Source organism: Anopheles nili, chromosome 3 (genome assembly GCF_943737925.1).
Source record: "Anopheles nili chromosome 3, idAnoNiliSN_F5_01, whole genome shotgun sequence".
Lineage (NCBI taxonomy): Eukaryota > Metazoa > Arthropoda > Insecta > Diptera > Culicidae > Anopheles > Anopheles nili.
This window is the reverse complement of record NC_071292.1, coordinates 33,455,572-33,473,999: the sequence shown is the minus strand read 5'-3', so window position 1 is coordinate 33,473,999 and position 18,428 is coordinate 33,455,572. Positions and strand designations below refer to the sequence as shown.

General features: G+C 45.9%; 3 protein-coding genes across 3 annotated transcripts; 2 read left to right on the top strand and 1 right to left on the bottom strand.

Annotated features, from left to right (window-relative positions):
* Positions 1-1,966: 1,966 nt before the first annotated feature.
* Positions 1,967-8,507, top strand: LOC128724105 (uncharacterized). The gene is made up of 3 exons (XM_053817869.1): positions 1,967-1,983; positions 6,006-6,808; positions 6,879-8,507. Exons 1-3 carry the CDS (start codon positions 1,967-1,969, stop codon positions 8,132-8,134), a joined length of 2,076 nt encoding a protein of 691 aa, XP_053673844.1. The 3' UTR covers positions 8,135-8,507.
* Positions 8,508-8,949: 442 nt separating this feature from the next.
* Positions 8,950-9,828, top strand: LOC128725686 (rRNA-processing protein UTP23 homolog). The gene is made up of 2 exons (XM_053819448.1): positions 8,950-9,071; positions 9,142-9,828. Exons 1-2 carry the CDS (start codon positions 8,952-8,954, stop codon positions 9,796-9,798), a joined length of 777 nt encoding a protein of 258 aa, XP_053675423.1. The 5' UTR covers positions 8,950-8,951; the 3' UTR covers positions 9,799-9,828.
* Positions 9,829-9,959: 131 nt separating this feature from the next.
* Positions 9,960-16,382, bottom strand: LOC128723525 (enhancer of mRNA-decapping protein 4 homolog). Its single transcript, XM_053817279.1, has 9 exons — positions 16,330-16,382; positions 16,033-16,238; positions 14,304-15,974; positions 13,190-13,783; positions 12,765-13,076; positions 11,575-12,674; positions 11,349-11,514; positions 10,740-11,277; positions 9,960-10,653 (listed from the first exon to the last, which is right to left on the bottom strand). Exons 1-9 carry the CDS (start codon positions 16,380-16,382, stop codon positions 10,464-10,466), a joined length of 4,830 nt encoding a protein of 1,609 aa, XP_053673254.1. The 3' UTR covers positions 9,960-10,463.
* Positions 16,383-18,428: the final 2,046 nt, after the last annotated feature.

Below are 18,428 nucleotides of genomic sequence, written 5' to 3'. Positions count from 1 at the left end.
TTCACAGTTTTGCGCTTATATGATACAATTTTATCAACCTGTAAGCTCCTAAAAGCTCAATTTTGCATGCTTCACAGAGAATAGATGAAAAACCTTCCTTTATTGTTGAGCTACAATTGAAAATTAAAAAAAGAGTATATAACTTCGTAGCCAAACAGAATCGCATTCTGACTTACGACTTGGCCGATACAAAAGCTCAACATGTGTTCAAATAAAACGCACTCGATGTGCTCGTCTAATCGAAGGCCCGAGAGCCACAAATTCTACAGCAACTGTTTATATACTTCATCTTCCCAATCATCTCCGGTCCTGGTTCCGGTTCACGACATCATGCTTCGTGTTGGTCGTGAGTCCAACGACACGACCGGGCGCCTCCAAGTACGGGAAGTCACATGAATGTGGGAGCTAAAAAGCGATGTTCTCCTGCCCGTTGAGCTGTGGAATGTTTCCATGACGACACGAAGATACGCTCTCTCAGTGCTATGGATGCTATGGATGCTTCGATCCGTACGATAGAGAAAAGCACAACGACATCACGCTCGGCGCAGACTCCTCGACGATGTTCCGGGTCCGAGCGAGAGGCTTTCAATTTGTCAGGTCCCGGACTAACCGGTGGCGTATAGTCAGGTGACGGAGGCGACCCAGCTAACAACTGGCACCGAAATTGGCGTTAGAGTAAACGGGACAGCGCGGAAACACAGAAGCTTGCATCCATAAATTCCAGCGCCGCGACTATCCACAATTTGTTCCGTTCACTCTCGCTTTTATTCGTATAACAGGCCCCGGCGCCATCCATGGAGGCGCATGGTGGCGCAACGGGGTCGCACCGTGACGTTGTATGGCAGAAATGTTGGTGTTATTCAGCAGTGCACGATGATAAAAATCTCCTGAAGCTCTCAGCAAATCGTCACATCTCCTCCAAGCTCAGTTGTTGAAGCACCATCTCGGCCGATGGCAGTTAGTTCCGTTGAGTGCCGAGAGTCCGTGTACAGAGTGCGTGCGTGTGTGTGTATGTGCGTGGGTGCGTGTTTGTGTGCATGTTTCCTGCCAGCAGCAGGGGCAGCTTAATGTTACAGGGATTTTATTGTGCGTGAAAGATTGGCTTACAACTGCGTATTTTTACAAAGTATGCAATGAATAGTGGACATTTTCCCTGCCATCCACACCGTATTGCAGTAATAGCTGGTGCGAGGTGAGGGATAACACACCGGACAATAGCCGGGCACGGAGAAATCGCTGTATAGCGTGGGGTTAATGGAGTGTATCATTCCATTCCTTACTTTGCCACCGTCTGGAGAGCCATCTGCAGCCAAACGCGTCCATGTGATCGAACAGAATGGGAGTAATTGGTGGAAAATATGGAAAAGTATGCGCATTTACCAAGGCGAAGGATATCAGTGCCAGCGAGCGGGAAGAAATGGGTCGACTAATCTAAGCGGGCTAATCAGCGTCTCGTTTCGATGCGATAGGAAGCGAAATAAATCGCTCTCGCACTTTGCCAGGCTCGCGTTCACGGTTTTCCAGCCAAACAACACTCACGAGGGACGGTGTTCGGAACGAATTTCCTCGAACTGTTATCCGGTAGTGAGGAGGTTTGTAATTTAGTTCCGGGAAAGCGAGCCGGAGCTAATAGTGAGAATTGAAAGAATCTCGATTCGGTGAAGCACGCGATTGAATTAAAATCCAATCCATGCAGACTTTTACGCGTAGTTGTGTAGTGCGTACTCGACAATAGGAAGCGTTTCTGTAAAACTTGATCACCAGTAGAGCTTAAACCCCCGTATGCTGCTTTCCAGTTGTCGTTATTTCGAAGAGAAGCGACATAAAATGATTAATTCGCGATAACTACCACGCTGCCGGAGGAAGATTTTATTTTTCGGACGAACGCAGAGCGAACGTGAAAAAAAAGAAGTAGTGTTCCCTTACTCTACGCCGGCGGCAACAACTTTTCCGCATTCGTTTCAGAATGGCTGAGAAAACAAGGTAAGTAGATAAGCCGCCTCGCCCACCTCACGTGTACCCCCGCCCACGAGCTTTGGTAGCGAGTGCAGGACGTCATCACAGGAGAAAAACGAATCAGATCCAAAGGGCAAACATCTGTGGCTCGGGAAGATAAATCGCACGGTGGAAAAGGATTGATGAATATGAAACTTTCGCTGCCTTTTCGAGAAGTATGGGTTCTACGAGAGCGCCCTTTTTTCTCCGTTATCTCAGTTCCTCTACGCTGCTCGACAGCTTTACGGTTTGGGGTTTCAAACGTTAATTTGCTTCAGATATAAGAGATAAACAAATTAGGATTAAACAACCATATCTGAAATTTGTATTACCTTCATATTCACTTAAATTTGACCGAGATTGACTTCTAAGTTGTTATTTAAATCAATAAAAGAACACTTGGTCATATTTATGTTCCTTAAATTGATCCATATTTTGAAAAAAAAAATCCCTCTTTCATCGACAAGAATATTGCAGATTCGGTTTGCAGGGATTTTGTTATTCTTAAACCTTTGCCCGGCTGACACAAACGGCATATTTTTCATGATTAAATTAGTGACCACATGGCCATGAAAGGGAGATGAAACCATCTCGTCCAACGCCAATGATGAGCAGCTTCATCTCATGCAAGAGCTTCATTATCTTTGCTTCGGCACACTTGGGAGGCTGTAAATTAATTACATGGGTTGTAGTTGGCCGATACAAATCGTTCACCGGCAAGGTAATTTAAACTGCACATCACAAGCGCCCAACGTCACCAAAAGCGAGTGCCAATGGCGCTTGCAGTGAGGCTGTCAACAGAATCAACCCGTTCGTCATTATCGTGCCAAGGCTGTCGACAACAAGAGCGTCTTGCTTTTGCGAAAGAAAAAAGACGATTTGGCACGGTTGCACGGTAATCGCCCCGATGCTGCTGGAGCTAAAGAAGAACCCTTTCTGCGAAGTGTCGGAACGTGGTCGCAGTTGGCCATGCTGAGCTTACCGACCTTTTCCGGTCGGTTGGAGAAGACCAAATGCGGTAGCAGACCTTCCGTCGGCCAAAACAAGGCCGGTGGAAGTAGAAATAGAATACAAAGTTGCTTTTATTAATTAGGAGCGAAGATTGGATGAAAAATGTGTCCCCACCCAACGCTCGTTATAAGGGTCGTTTCAGCAATAAATCCAGAGTTATGACCGATGAAGGTTGTTCCGATCCATCGCCTACTCTGCTAAATCTAGTGTGATAGGGAAATTGGAATCAGTAAAACCGCACATAAGGTGGTGGAGCAGTATTGGCATCGATCCTCGGTTTGAATTTGTACCCACCCATCAAGAGATAAAGGAATGGGGCACAAGAAAAAGATCATTCTTGCAAGGAAGCTGGCGGCCGGTGGTGGAAGGCAGAAATGAACGAAAACATGAAAACTGGAACATGACTTGGATCCGGTCCAACTGGGAAAAGTTTACTGATTTATTTGCTAAAGCTTTTCGGGGAAAGGCTGCGCAGTTGAAAATAGTTTATCGGCGCCCTAGATGATCCGAACCTGGGGGCATGCCAATGCTTTCCCGTCCGAAAACTCCTTCTGGGGGTCTTCACTCGCAATCACTTTTTTTACTGTTTGCTTTTGAGGACATGTTTTGCACACATCGAGTTGGGGGCACGTGAAGAGTTCGGTGACCGAATATAAAAATCAATTCTCACATGAGCACGGGAATCGTTTTGAATCAGGATTCGGGTTGTGTGCGAGTGTGTGCAACGAACTGGTGTGACTGGAGCACCGGTCTGGGCTGGTTGACAAATTAAATTGAAGCCGGAGGTTGTGCCGGTGAAGAACGGTACGGAAGATGCTGCTTCATTTCAATCGTATCTAATATGGTCAATTTTTTGAAAATGAATGTTGACACATCGAAGAGGAAAATCGAATTTAATGGCGTATTGGATTTGCTCGCGTTTAACTACGTTCAATGCAATTACTTTATGAATTTCAGTATTTTACACACGCTCTCTGGTGGCAATTTGGTTTCGATATGGCCCCAATCACCTCTAACCACATGAAACCATATTTGGCACCTTTACAACGGCTGTTATGTAAAGTATATTGACAAATTCTCATGATTAGCCAGGCCTATTGCTCCCCGCATCGTTGGAGTAACGTTTGAACTGGTACACCACTAGAACTAGACGTTTATTAAGATGTTGCTGTGATATAAGACAGCGAATCGATAACTTGTTATTTGAATATTCGCATCATCTATTCCATATACAAGAAAAGAGTTATGCACAGCAACTTGATTGGTATTACTGGTGTTTAATACCGTCTCTTCATAGATTGCAATGCAGCATACGGTATCGTAGCCTGGTTAGATCTTAGCGAAACTATTAGCTTTTTTAGAATCCCGACCTTGCTGACAAGTCTGGTAAAAATGACCATGACTAACGCCACAATCCATGTCATGGTGCATGAAAAATTATCAAGACCCTTTACCCAGACCCGTGGTGGAAGATCTTGTCTGTCTCCTGTTCAACACGACACTTGAGAGGGAAATTCCAGACTCTGGAGTGGAAACCACGGGGGCCATCTTCTACAAGTCAATTCAGATCCTGATACATTCCGATGGCAAACACATGATTGGTTTGCGGTTTTCCTTTATAGCAGAAACATACAAACGGATTGAGTAGCCGAACAGAAAGCCTCGGGTAGGAGATAAAGCCAAAAATAACAACGATAGGGCATATTTAAACGGCTCTTCCTACAAATACATATCTAAGCTGGGGTGATATACAGATAGGTGAGCATAACTTCCATAGCTACCTATTTTTTTTTACCTATCGCTGGTCAAAAGTCAGCATTGACAAATGATGTTGTAATACGCATTAGCAGCGAACCAGCCATACCAAAACCTGAGGAAACTTCTCCTCTCAAACTTCCTGTCGCGATGGCTGCAACTGGAGTTATAGAAGACATTTATAGTTCAAGTTCTCACATACACTTCTTGGGATATGGACTGTGTCCAAAAACAGCCGAAACCATCTTAGTTACATTCGTGCGGAAGATGCTCAGAAGGATTTTGGAAACGTATGTGCAGAAGGACAATGGAAAAGGCGATACATTAATGAACATTACGAACTGTAGGATAGCGTGACTGTCCCGTAAAGTCTTTTTAGGCTATCTACATGGACAGAGGAATCGTGGTAGAACCAATCTAAGATAAAGTGATGGCATTGATGAATTCACCAAAAAGGCCGAGGCTATTCATTAGCACACGACGGTGCTCGTCCGCGAGCGGTTCCGAAGTATTCTCCAGGAAGCCAAATATACGCTAAGCGAGGGATAAAATAAAAAGAAGAGTATCTTTTGACAGGTTTTGCACAGCTCAAATAAGAAAAGATACACAGTAGTACGCAAGTTACCAACATCGAGATCGTGAAGTGAGCTACATCGAGACCGGCACAAGGTACTTCAGACCACGGAAACGGAAGCCATGAGAGAGTCAGCATCGTGCTCAGTCCAACGCAATGCCCGGAAGACGATGAGTCACATGACGATCGTACGCACCCCAAACGTCCGGAAAACGATGAGACTGTCAGCATCAGCAACGTACGCACCCCAATAAAGGAAGCTCCAGAGCACCATCAAAGCAACCCTTCGTCAAGTTGCACGAACGGATGTTAGGGAGATCACGAACGGATGTTAGGGCTATTGCGAGCGGAAGTTCTAAGAAATGATACGATCGAGCTCGATCAAAACTTGTCTAGATAGGCTTCCATATAAACGAAGATCAGGTGCTCACCAAGTTGACTTCGATAGTAAAGTTCAGCTAGGACGGACGTGTTGTCCAAACCGTGAAAAATAAATAAAATTATTTTTTATCTGCACCAAGCAGTCGTTCTCCATAACTCGCATGCAGTAAATGTCAGCATTCTTTTGTGATTAGGAGTTAGGGAGTAATGGTCGATTTCAGTATCTACCAAGTTCTCTGTGACACTGTTTTGAACTGCTTTTGTTTGACGTTTTGCAACTTCGTTCCAGTTATCCACATCGTTATCGATCAGCACACAGCGTTCATCATTACAAACCGTTGCTACCGAGTGACCGGCGCATGGGACCGATTCGCAAAAAGAAAACCCGCTTCAAGGTGCTGCTCATGATGGGGACCGTGTTCGCCTGCCTGCTGTACGCGATCGAGCGGCCATTTTGGTGGGACTACGACGCCATGGAAGCGCCTCTCTGGAATGAAGCCCTCGAGACGCGCGACGACGAGCAACACTTCAACTACAACAGTTCGTATTTTGTCAATACGGCTGGCTGCAAGATGCCTAGCTTCCCGATCGTGAACGATCGCATCCAGAAGTTTGTTGAACGACCGGAACCGATAGAGTGCGTTCCGGCGCTGCTGCAATCGGACGAACGGTGGCTTTGGTTCCGGCTGTCGGAGGACGACATTGAGCGGCACTACAATGTGACGAACGTCAGTTTGGTGCAGTGCTGTGTTCGGCCGTTCGAGCGGTTAACTGATCAGGAGGAACATCAGATAGGCAACGAAAGTTGTTTCAAGTATCCCGCTCGGTATGATGTAAAGGATGAGGAGTTCTTGATGGTGAACTGTCATCATCCGGGTGTGAAAGATCCCTTCTATAGGGACTTTTTCGCGTTCGTACCGTGGAAGAAACCGGTCGAGCAGCGAATACGAAACCGTGCCAATGGTCAATCGTCGGATTTTGTCAATGAGAATAGACTAAATGTGATGATACTTGGCATAGATGCGGTATCACGGTTGAATCTTCATCGTCAGATGAATCAGACAATGGATTACGTCCTCAACACCCTGGACGGTAAGCTCCTGTGCAGCTGATCCTTAATTTTTATTATTTTTCTCATCTTACTCTCACACCACCGTTGCAGGAATAGAAATGTTTGGTTACAACAAAGTAGGTGACAATACATTCCCCAACATGGTACCGGCCTTAACGGGGCTCGACATCGACGAACTCGGTGCAGCATGTCTTCCAAACTCCAGCAGTACCTTCGACCTGTGCCAGTTCGTGTGGAATAAGTACGGCGATGTGGGCTATCGGACCGTGTACGCCGAGGACAGTACGACCATGGGAACGTTCAACTATGGCAAAAAGGGCTTCCGCCAACAACCGACCGATTACTACCTGAGAAACTTTTTCCGCCAGATGGAAAGCAGCGTGGGTTACAACAAGAAGCTAAACGCCAAACTGTGCCTGGGAGGCCGCAGCCCCACGCAAGTGCTGCTGGATTACGCGCGTAAGCTCGTGAAAACGTTTGACGCCAGGCAGCCGGTGTTTTCGCTGCTGTGGGGCGTTGGCATGACGCATGATTTCTTCAACAATCCATCCTTGATCGATGACGACTATCGGGCGGTGCTGGAGTACATGAACAACCAAACGCAGTACCTCAACCGCACGGTACTGATTCTGATGAGTGATCACGGTATCCGGTGGGGATCGTTCCGCAACACGTACCAGGGCATGATGGAGGAAAGGCAGCCGTTTCTGATATTTATTCTGCCCGCTTGGTTTCGGGAGCAGTATCCCACGGCGTATTACAACCTACGCCGGAATCGGTTACGATTGACGACACACTTCGATCTGTACGAAACGCTTAAGGACTTCCTGGATATGCCTGGCCTAGCGACGGGATCGATACGAGAACGCACAAACGAACTGCTCGAGACCAGACCAACTCCAAGGGGAATAAGCCTATTTCTACCGGTACCGACAACGCGGACGTGTGAAGATGCCGGTATCGCTTCGCACTGGTGCACCTGCCATGATCATAAGCCGCTGGCGAAGAACGATCACCAAGTGATACAGGCGGCTCGGTTTGCGGTTGATCGCGTGAACCATCTTCTGCTGGACTATCCGCAGTGCAGCGTGCTGCATCTGAACTCGATCGAGGATGCGAGCGTGGGAATGTCGCCGGAAAACATCACGGCTAAGCACAAATTCAGTGACATCAGCGTACGGTTCGTGACGAAACCGGGCGACGGAGAGTTCGAGGCAACGGTGCGTATTGATTCAAACAACGATAGCTTTCTCACGGGTACGGTTAGTCGAACTAACCTGTACGGAAAGCAGAGCTTCTGTGTCGATGATTACCGATTGAAGTTGTACTGCTTTTGTGGTCGATAGTCTGCCGTATCTACGAGGCGGGTATTATTTATTACCAGGACAGGCTAGGCGACACAAGTGAGCAGAATTTATATCATCAAGCACTGGAATGAACTAGGATAGAATAGGGTAGGATAGACACCGTGTATTCCTTTCTAAGTAAGCAGGCATAGTTTAGAATGCGATAAACCATCATCTCAATCAAAACCACTCGTTGCGATGCATGCAAGTGATAAAGTAGAGATACGAGAATTTTGCTTCCATATTACGAATCGTGTGTATCGATCGGATGAAGAAACAGCAAGGAACTAAGTGTATAACAAAAGTTTGATTTAACTGTTTCTTTTTGTATATTTTTGCTTTTTTGTCTCATTCCCTGACGTTCGTTGAAGTAATAAATGAGAACATTTTTTATACATTTTTATGTGTTTTTAAAATATCTGATTTCTAAGCACATGGCTTACAAAACGAGCACATGGCACAGCAAAGGGTAAGTATGCTAGAGGTATGACGTGTGATAAAAAGTGCATTTCATCGATTTTGAACTGACGAATAGGGTGAACAAAACCCCAGCTCAGAAGCCTAAAGCAAAGTGCTCTATTTCAATCGTAATTTATTCTGTAGAGTTGCGAATAGTATTTGTTTTAAGTTAACACTACATTTTAAAGCATGCTTTTGAAAATCTGCAACTGCCAGCATTATGAGCTGTCAAATAGGAGTTCATTTCACTGGGGCCGAGTTCATTCCTGCAGCGTGCGTTTGTTTTGATTTTCGACGGGAGTAGTAAGGATATGTTTTAGTTGCATAGAATTAAGCAAAACATTGAAACACACAGAAGATGAAAATCACAAAACACAAAAAAACTCGTAAATATATGAGTTTCTACATAAACAACTTCGGATTTCGGGAACCGCTTCTCGTACTTATCGATGGGAGTTTTTGCTACGCTGCGTACAAGGTATGTATGAAGTGCCGGGCTCTGAAACGTGTTTGCTGAATTTGAAAAAAATTCGCCAATTTTTCATCAGGTACGTTTGCAAATCGCGGCGCAACTGAAAAAGTATTTCCAGTGCGAGGTGAAACCAATCGTTACGGCATGCATCATAACGGAGACGGACAATCTCGGAGCCGGTTTCGTTGGCACCAGTCAGCTGTTGAAAACATTTCTCGTACACCGTTGTGGCCACGAAAAGCGGCCACTGGATGGGTCATCGTGCATTAAAGCCATGACGCAAACGTGCCACTATATCGTTGCCACACAAGACCGCGCTCTTCAGGAGTGGGTACGGAGCAATCCGGGCATACCGTTGTTTTATCTGCACAACAATTCCGTCCCAACGCTTGTGCAGCCGTCGGAGGCCCATCGCCAGGCAGCCACTGATGGTCAAAAAAATCGAGTGGGAATGCGAGCGATAGACCAGACGACGATACATGCGATGAAAGTGAAGGAGGGTCTCGTTGCGCCGGATGATGTCGAGCGAAAGAAGAAGAAAAAGCTTAAAAATCCCAATCCGCTTTCGTGCAAGAAGTCGAAGAAAAAGAAAATCCTTTCGGTTCGGTTGATCGAAACCCAGAACAAGCCTTCAGTGGATGGAGACGAAAAAATAACAACGAAAAAGGCGAGAAAGCGCGTAAAACTGCCAAAACATGTGGTAGAACATCTAAAACAGACTACCCAAACATAGAACGAAGGCTCGGATGAAACAGATCTTATTTAATACCCAAGAAAGTTGAAATAAAAATTAAAACCAACGTATTTTACACTTATTTCGAAAACAAAGAATATACACTACTCGTTTTTGTGGAGCATGGATGTTTTATTATGAGTTTTTTTTGTATTGCGTTATAAACTAAAATTGATCATGCTGCATGTTTACCCATCAGCTCGGCAACTTGAAAACTATACGGACAGAACGAAGTTCCTGTTAAAAAGTGTTTGGAAGTTTGATTGCATCTAACTCGTAGGAAGCGACATGGTACGGCGCTCCACATGCCTTTCGCATAATTCGCTCCCTGAAAGAGTTGCGCATTAGTCAAAAGGCGGTAAAAAAAGAAGATTCGACGTAAAAAGGGGTCAAATTAATGGTCATTAAATCGGTTTCGTGTCAAATACGGCTCCGAAAGCTGGTAGTGCATCTTTAGATCACGAAAAAGAAGCAGAATGCGTTGACTTCCCTGCAATGGTTGCTGTGTCCTTCCGAAATGTAGATGTGGCTTTTGATTGCTTTGATTCCATGTGTTTTGTTTTGTTGTTCGGATACCGCTCTTCCGTTCGCGGGACGAGACGAGGTTTGAATGATTTCAGGTGCCGTCAGTCTTTGCTTTGCTGCTGGTGCTAATTGAACCGGAATCAGATACTTTGGAAGCCCATATACTGCGCGGCAATAACCACCATCTTGAGGTTGGTGCACAGCGGACTCGACGGGTTGGTGGTCAAAAATGTCTGACAGTTGGTTATTAGCTCCATTATCACTTTCGGCGAGTGCTCCTTCGTGATCGGATCTTTAAAATCCAGACTAACGATTGCGTCTGACAAATATCTGAGAACAAAGGGGAACGTTTTCGATTAGTTGTGTGGTGGGTGGTGCGCAACATACGCTTGAAGATGTCGCAAGCCACTACTTACTTGTGTTTCAGTTCATTGTGGTTGATCATGTCGGCAGAAATCTGCTGTATCAACGACAGCAGCACAGTTTGTTCAAGTGGGCATGGATTAAACACCTGCTTGTAGTCGGCCCGATCCAGCAAAAACTCCACCAGGCTCAGATCGTTCGAGATCAGCGCTTTATGGAAGGCTTTATTGGTCTGACCGCTGCTGAGGTATTGCTTGATCTGCTCCTGCACATCTATGTTGCTCGGCGCGGGGGTCTGCGCCTGCGAGCGTACCACTGACAGGACGGAATCTTCCAGCGTTGACGCCTGTGTCTCGAAGCCCTTCTCGATCTCCTGCCGGATGTGATCACGTATCGTCTTCAACAGAGGCGTCTGCAGACCCTTGATATCCTTTTCAATGTTTTCTCGGATCGTTCGCACGGCTGCGGTCGTCGAGCGCTCACCATCGACGGCTAACCTTTCGGGCAGTTGTCGGATGATTTCCACGATCTCGTTCGTTCTGGCTTGCGTGCGCCCAATCCGTAAGACGTGCTGATCAACCTTGCGCATTACTACGAACACCATGGCATAATGATTAGACAACGGAGAAAATCTTTTCAGCAAGAAACAAACGGATGCTTACGCTCTTTGATGCCCTCCGAAAAGGAGATATTCAATTGACGGAACAATTCCTGCGAACATCTATCGTAACCGGGCAGTATGATTGTACGCAGTGATTCCTGGTAAACCTGCTCCAGCACCATCCGCATGCCAGTTTGCACGGACACTGAGATGGCCTTTACGATTGGCTGTTGGGTTGAAGAAGCAATTAATCGTCAAAAGGTAATGGAGACAAGTGAGAAAATTACCTCAGTTCGGATCGTCCTTTGGATGGCATCGCGCGTGGCACCTTCATTTACGCGTAACTTCTCCGTCATGTCCATGGTGATGGTGCGCAGCATAACATCGAGCTTATCACTGATGGGTGGTAGCAGTTTCTGTTGCAGTTCTCGCATCAGCAAGACCGTCAGCCGTTCGGACAGCTGAGCCAGTATGACCTGAGGTAGCGTGTGCGTTAGAGCCTCTGTTAATCGCGTCTGCTGATTGTTGAGACACGCTATCAATGTCTGCTCAATTTTGATCGTTTGCTGCACAAACAGTTCGGCCATATGCGTTTCAATGGCCTTGGGTAGCGTTTGGTTTACGCGGTTTAGCAGCATGTTGTAACGTCGTTGCTCTTCGTTTTTGTTCTTCCTCATCGCCTCGAGCTGGCTGTTCAGTTGCTCTATCTGCTGCGATTGCAGCAACATCATGTTCATCATGCTGTCCAGTTTTCCGTTCAGTTCATCCATCTGCTTCGATTGCACATTTACGACTGGCGGCGGCGGTACGTCAAATTTGTCGTTCACCGCCGTAGATGATTGTTTGATTGAATTCTTGACTTCGCTTGCACCCGTCGGAACTTCCGTCGGTATTTTGGACGGCCAGAAGGCTGATGATGGATTCACCCCGCTGGGATTCACTCCGGCATCCTCCTCTGCCGCACTGTCGCTCAGAGCGATAGCTGTTTCTATCGCAACCTCTTCAAGCTCGCTGGAGGTGTCGTTTTGTGCGGGAACTAACGCTGCTGGTTCCTTATCGTCATTGGACAATACAACGCTCTTTTCGGCCACACTTGCCGCTGGCTTCTTACCATCCGCCTCATCGGGATTATCTTCCGTGCCGTTGGCAATCGTCATTTCCTCTTCATCGTTCCGATCGGTGATGTCCAGCACGCCTTCTACTTCCTCGTCGTCATCATCATCGTCGTAGGTATCTTTACGATCGCCGTACGCGTAGATGAAAAAATCCTCCACCATACTATTGACTGGACCCTTGGTGGACATGATCTGTTGTACCTCTCGACTTGGACTCGATCCACCGCTCGCAAGCATCTCCGCGGATGGCATTGGAGGTACCACCGGTGCATCTGCCAGGACAACAAACATATCCCGTGATTATTGAATGATACGTTTGAAGTTGAAACACATGATAGTAGAACAAGCTAAACGACACTAACCTGTGACATTCTCCTCCTGCATGTTCGTCGGACCGTTGGTCGACTTCCGGAGCTTCGTTTTCGCGCTCGTATCGTCAACCGGCTCCGATTGGCTTTTTACCATATTGACAAACGCCTCCAGCGCGTTCGTTGTGGGTAATACGGTGGATGGGTTTGTTTTTTGTGCCACAGCGGCAACCATATCTGCCACGGCTGTTGTCGGTTGTTGTAGGTGCAATTGTTGTTGTTGCTGCTGTTGTTTGGTTGCTTTTGCTAGCATAAATAGTGTGCTTAAGACGTCCGGGTTCACAGTTTCGTCGCTTTTTAGTTTTTCTGTAAGTAATGGGGAAACGATATTAACAAGTTTTGAAAAAAAAAATGACAGCGACATGATAACGGAAATTGCGGATAACTAAAAATTACGAAAAGATGATAAAATAAACTACCTCGAACCGTCGGTGGTTCTGCTTCGTCAAGTGTAAGTATTTTAGTAAAATGCTCAATATTCAGCGATGTCCCTGAGATGCTAAGAATTCCTCCGCCCCCCTTTTCTCCTCCTCCAGCTCCAAGGCCTTTTTTGTTTATCGGATGCTCGGCGGACGAGTTTGCGGACCCGTTGGCCAGCCCAAATCCAACTTTCCCGATCTTCTTTTTTCCCTTTACGATTACAAGTTGCGAGTCCTGCTTCATATCATACTTCCTGTCGTCATCGGCATCGTCAGTGACGTTGGCGATTCGCTCAGAACCTGCCACGGAGGCGATGCTAGTGTTTCCTTCGGCTTCTACGTGCTCGTCACTCACGCTACTGTCACCGCTAGACATACTGCCATTAGCACTGGCCGTACTCGTGACGGAGGAGTTGTGCTTTCTCACACTCGTCGTGGTGGTTGTCGTAGTCGTTGTTGCTGCCGTGGTAGAAGCCGTACCTCGGCCACCTCTACCAGCCTGCCGATCGTACTGACTCATGATCGTTTCCATTTCGGGATATGGCAGTTCCGAAAGGTTAATGATGCGCACATCCTTTAGACTGTCCTTGGCTGCTTGTGATGATCATGTCCGAAACGGTAGCAAAATAGAAAACGCAAGAACCATTACGGAAACCGCTCATCACCTGGTGCTTAGTTCGCGACAAATAACGAGCAACGTAAAGAAGAACGCCTAATAGAACATATCTACTAAACGGAGCTACTGTTGACGCATGCAAACGGAACGGTAGATACTATAGCGTTCAGCAATCTTGTAGACGATTGTACAAGTACTAACGCAAACAAGAGTAATTGATACTCTTCATCAATCTCAAAAATATATACATCGACACTAATAATGAATCCCCACATAAAATATATTTAAAAACATACGCCTACAACAAACTTAAAGAAATTTCTACTGTAAAAGGACTAGAGCACAGCGTACCGCAGGATACTACAATAATCAACCCAAAAAATGTAAAGTCGAAGACTTGAGAGGAGTACAAAACGCATCATGCTAAATAGAACCGTTCACTAACCGGTAATAATAAACTGATAAAGATATTGTTATTGATAGCTCTATATGGCTTACCTGATCTACTGCCGCTGGCGGGTGTACTGAAGGATTCGGGTGTCATGAGATTAACTTTGGTTGCACTGCCCGGTGTCGTTGGTGCGCTGCTTCCACCAGCATTGGCGCCATCTGCCGAAGAAGACACTGTGCGAATTGCTACGAATGCTTCGTTCAATTTTTGAGCTGCTTCGGCCATCTTCAGCGCTAATGGGTTACTAACGTTAGCGTCGTCTTCTTCGTCTTCCGGATCGTCGGATCCGTTGTTATGAGTGCTTCCTGCTACTCCATTATTGACCTCTCCCTTCACTAGCGTCACCTTCGCTGCGATCTCCTCCGAAGAACGATCATCTTCCTCTGACGGAGGGTGCGACACATTGTTGTCCGTGGTTTCGTTAGAAGACGAAGAGGACGATATGGTAGAAGAATTACGCTGGCTTTCCGGGACATCCACCTCTTGGTCGGGTTCATCCGCTTCCACCGACACGGTTTCGCCTTCGCTTGGCGGAATCGCATCGAACATTAGCGTACAGTCCTGTAGATTATTGGGCTGCACCAGAAACATTCGTATCAGAACGCAGCTCGGCAGCATCTGATCCTCGTCGTCTTCGTCCTGTTCGCGCATCATGTAATAATCACCAAATTTGCAGTTTCGTACAGTCGCGTAAAGAATGCCGAAACCAAGAATCGAATTGGACATCGGGTACTCGGCAATGGATACGATGTAAGGTTGAATGCTCGAGCGAGACCTCTCCTTTGCCAAGCTTGAAGACGATACCTTCGATTCCTGAGCCGTTTCTGTGTCTGGAGAGGTCAAGCTTTTTCCCTTGCGTATCTGCATCACATAAATCTGCCGAGTACTCCTCTCCGAAAGCACGAGATAAGTGGAGGAAATGTCAATTTCTGCTTTGAAATGTAACGCTTGATCTACAGGTGACGTTAAACGGATTTTTTGCAAACACGTCCAAGACGCACAACACCAAACTTTTATCTCGGTGTTGTAATCCGCACACGTAATAGCGTGCTTCCAAATCGTCTTGTTATTTACCGTTTCGGTATAGTTATCGAGGAAGAAAAAACTGGTCACAGCCTTGCCGTCGTGCGGTTTCCACAGATGCAGCCGGCGAGGTGAGCGATCATTTGCGTGCTGATACACCTGGTAGAAGCGGATCAGTCCGTCGGCAGAGCTTAACGCCAGCGTGGTTCCGTCATCGGAGAACAGGCTTCCTGTAATGATGGCATCGCCATCGCTGGCCTTAAACCCACCCACCTCAATGTCGGATGCCTTAAGATCGGTGGTGTTGAGGTAAGATTTCGTTAGCGCACTAATACTGTAGCACTGGAAGGTTGAACCTCGGGTCCACACCAAAAGTTGTTTGGCGAAATCGTCGATTTCATCTCCACCGTTACCCAGGTACGGACACCAGGTAATCCGATCGCACACTGGTACGTGCCATTCAAGCGGATCTACGATTTTAACCTTCAGAGTGGTTGTAACCTTTTCCGCCGTGACCAGTACCTGGTGCACGTGAAGTGCCGTTCGTTCGATAATACCAAGCAGGCAGTCAGAGGTGCCCGTGTGCGCAAACTGCAGATCCAAAATTTCATCCGATAAGCCTTTGATCAGCCCTCGCTCAGGAAGATCCAAATGAGCGACACGCACCATACCTTCGCTCCTGGACTGCTTCGTTACTGTTGTGAAAACATCGCACGTTAGATTGGATTGGTGACTGTGAGGGAGAACACCTACCTCTAATCGAGTACGCTATAAGATCGCAATCCTTATGACACGCTATTAAACGGCCTGGATAATTTTTTTGTTCCCATTTGAAGTTGATTACGTTAACCAGCTTGATCTTTGAGCTACCACGATCATGTTTGCCCTCGGTGCACACAACTGTGATATTTTTATCGGAGGTTTTAAAGGAATGTTGGTTCTCTTCCGCGCTGAAAACGCTGTCAAACAAATTGGATTCAAAAGCAGTTAATTAGAAATAATATAGTGGTTAAACGGGCAGGCTTTCGTTAGCAAACTACATTTACTTACAACTTTTGGCTACTGCCCGTAACGGTAGAGGCGGTTCTTTCGGAGATTTCCATCGTATCGTCGTTAGCTTTTTGTTCGTCGGTTCTGTTTGACGCTTGTTCTGGACAATCCAGTTGGTCAGCTAATTGCTAGCTCGGTTGCTGCCGTTCTGTAACAGCAGGAAGAGCCCTGTGCCTTCGTGAAAATACTCGATTCAAGAACCGAGAAAGCTCGACGGTGGTAATCACGAAAAAAATTAACATAACATTACGGTTCTTCGCGCTTTTGGGTACTTGATTTTCACTCGAAATCACGCCTTTCTATTAGACAACTAGGTAGTGATGGGTTCAACTGCTGATGTAATCCGAAATGTTTATTTTCTGGAAACCAGCGTCAGCGAGTTTTAGTATAAATTTTACAACTAAACACACACTGCTGCGCCGCCTTCGATTGGTTCTCAAACAATATTTTTTTTACCAAGCGTTCATTCGCTTGTCAAGGATGTTTCCTTCACAGACGGCGAGGTATGATGAAACGATGAAAGGAAACAAGACAATCGTGGAAGCAAAAAAAGCGACCTTTTCTGTGGAAGGTGATAGTAATGCGTTTACGGTTCGTCAGTACCGCTGCCTTTGGACCGTCTTCGTTTTTTACCCGGATGCGGATGCTTTACTAATGCCAGAGACGCGTTTGCTTCTTCTCTGCGATGCGCCCAGGGACAAACCGGCTTACCTCACGCTGTATGGCGCAGGCACTGTCCAATAGAAGATATACACACGGAATGGGACTGAAGGTTCGTCGAAAGTTACTCAAAACTAACACGGTACATACGAGAACGAAGCGAATTGCTGAAATTTTACCGAGATTTTCTAATTCCCGGTTCGTCGGAACGCTTCGATTTTCTGCAAAATAATGTATATTTTTTCTCCTGCGTCAGATGTCAAAATGCAAAGAAATCGATTAAAATGAGGATGGCGTTTGCGGTTCGTCGATCTTTTCTTTGAATCTGAGAACTGACAGCACGGACTGTTGAAGTAATGGACTATATGTGATATAAACTGAACATATGGGAATTAAATATGAATTATTAAGTCGGTATAGATGATTACTTTTATTTTATTTAATTCTTGATGTATTCTTTCGTTTTTGTATCTGTTTTAAATACATTTACATATTTACTTTGACAACTGTAGCTTTTATCTATTAAATATTTCAACTGCTTTCAAATATCCTTTCAAATGGCGCCGTGGAAGATAGAGCTTCGTTTTAGTACAGACAAAATTCAAATATAAGTCAATTTATCTCAATGTTAATTAACTGTGTATATGTTTGTAGAATGTAGTTTATCTTTATAACTAACGCAAAATAATAAATAAGTTGGTTCGTCAATGATAATCATTAAGATAACTTTTTTTTAACATAATTCTAAGCGAATATTTCTTAGTATTCCAATTTTACCAATCCATTGCTCCACTTTTTCCTTTATTAGCACAAGACATGTGTTTTCAAACACATGGTAGTTACAGCTGAACTACGGCAAAGGCCAGCTAGTAAGCTTTATGGTGCAGAACCAACCAAAAGTTGTAAAATATCCTGCCGTTCCCGTGTTTCGATTATATAAGGACCGACCTGCGCGAGGTCCCTGTTCCCGATGTGTTGGTGGATACGTTAGCCACCACCGTGTGGGTCCCATGGCGACGCCTCCTGCTGGACGGACACGTATGGCAGTTTGGCAGTGAAAATGGTGCTCCATTGCGTCGCGATTCATAGTCCCTCGAGGTAGTCAGTGGTATTGTAAATGTAATTAGCATGTCCGATGGGGGTGGTGTCGTAAGAAGAGTGTACGTGAATCTGATAGAACGAAAGAGATAGAGAGAGAGAGAGACGAATGGAGTGTCCCAGAATTTATCGGTGTTATTGAATGGAAGAAGTCTCGCAGGGTGCCATCGCTACAAGAGGCATCGTATTTACAGTGTTGATTACAGTGGACCTTGGTAGGGATAACACCAATGCTCCAGTGTTCCACATTGTCGTCGGTTGCTTAACAACCACACGCGTCGAGGGCCGCACGGTTCAAGCGTCGTTGATTCTAATTGACGTTCCGAACAGTGAACAGTATC

Excerpts from the sequence above, each read along its gene's own strand:
- LOC128724105 (XM_053817869.1), top strand. Across the intron at positions 6,809-6,878 it reads CGTCCTCAACACCCTGGACG|GAATAGAAATGTTTGGTTAC; the intron begins GTAAGCTCCTGT and ends CCACCGTTGCAG.
- LOC128725686 (XM_053819448.1), top strand. The coding sequence starts at position 8,952 with ATGAAAATCACAAAACACAAAAAAACTCGTAAATATATGAGTTTCTAC. Across the intron at positions 9,072-9,141 it reads TTTGCTACGCTGCGTACAAG|GTACGTTTGCAAATCGCGGC; the intron begins GTATGTATGAAG and ends ATTTTTCATCAG.
- LOC128723525 (XM_053817279.1), bottom strand. The coding sequence starts at position 16,382 with ATGGAAATCTCCGAAAGAACCGCCTCTACCGTTACGGGCAGTAGCCAA. Across the intron at positions 15,975-16,032 it reads TATAGCGTACTCGATTAGAG|TAACGAAGCAGTCCAGGAGC; the intron begins GTAGGTGTTCTC and ends TTTTCACAACAG. Across the intron at positions 13,784-14,303 it reads CGCCAGCGGCAGTAGATCAG|CAGCCAAGGACAGTCTAAAG; the intron begins GTAAGCCATATA and ends GATCATCACAAG.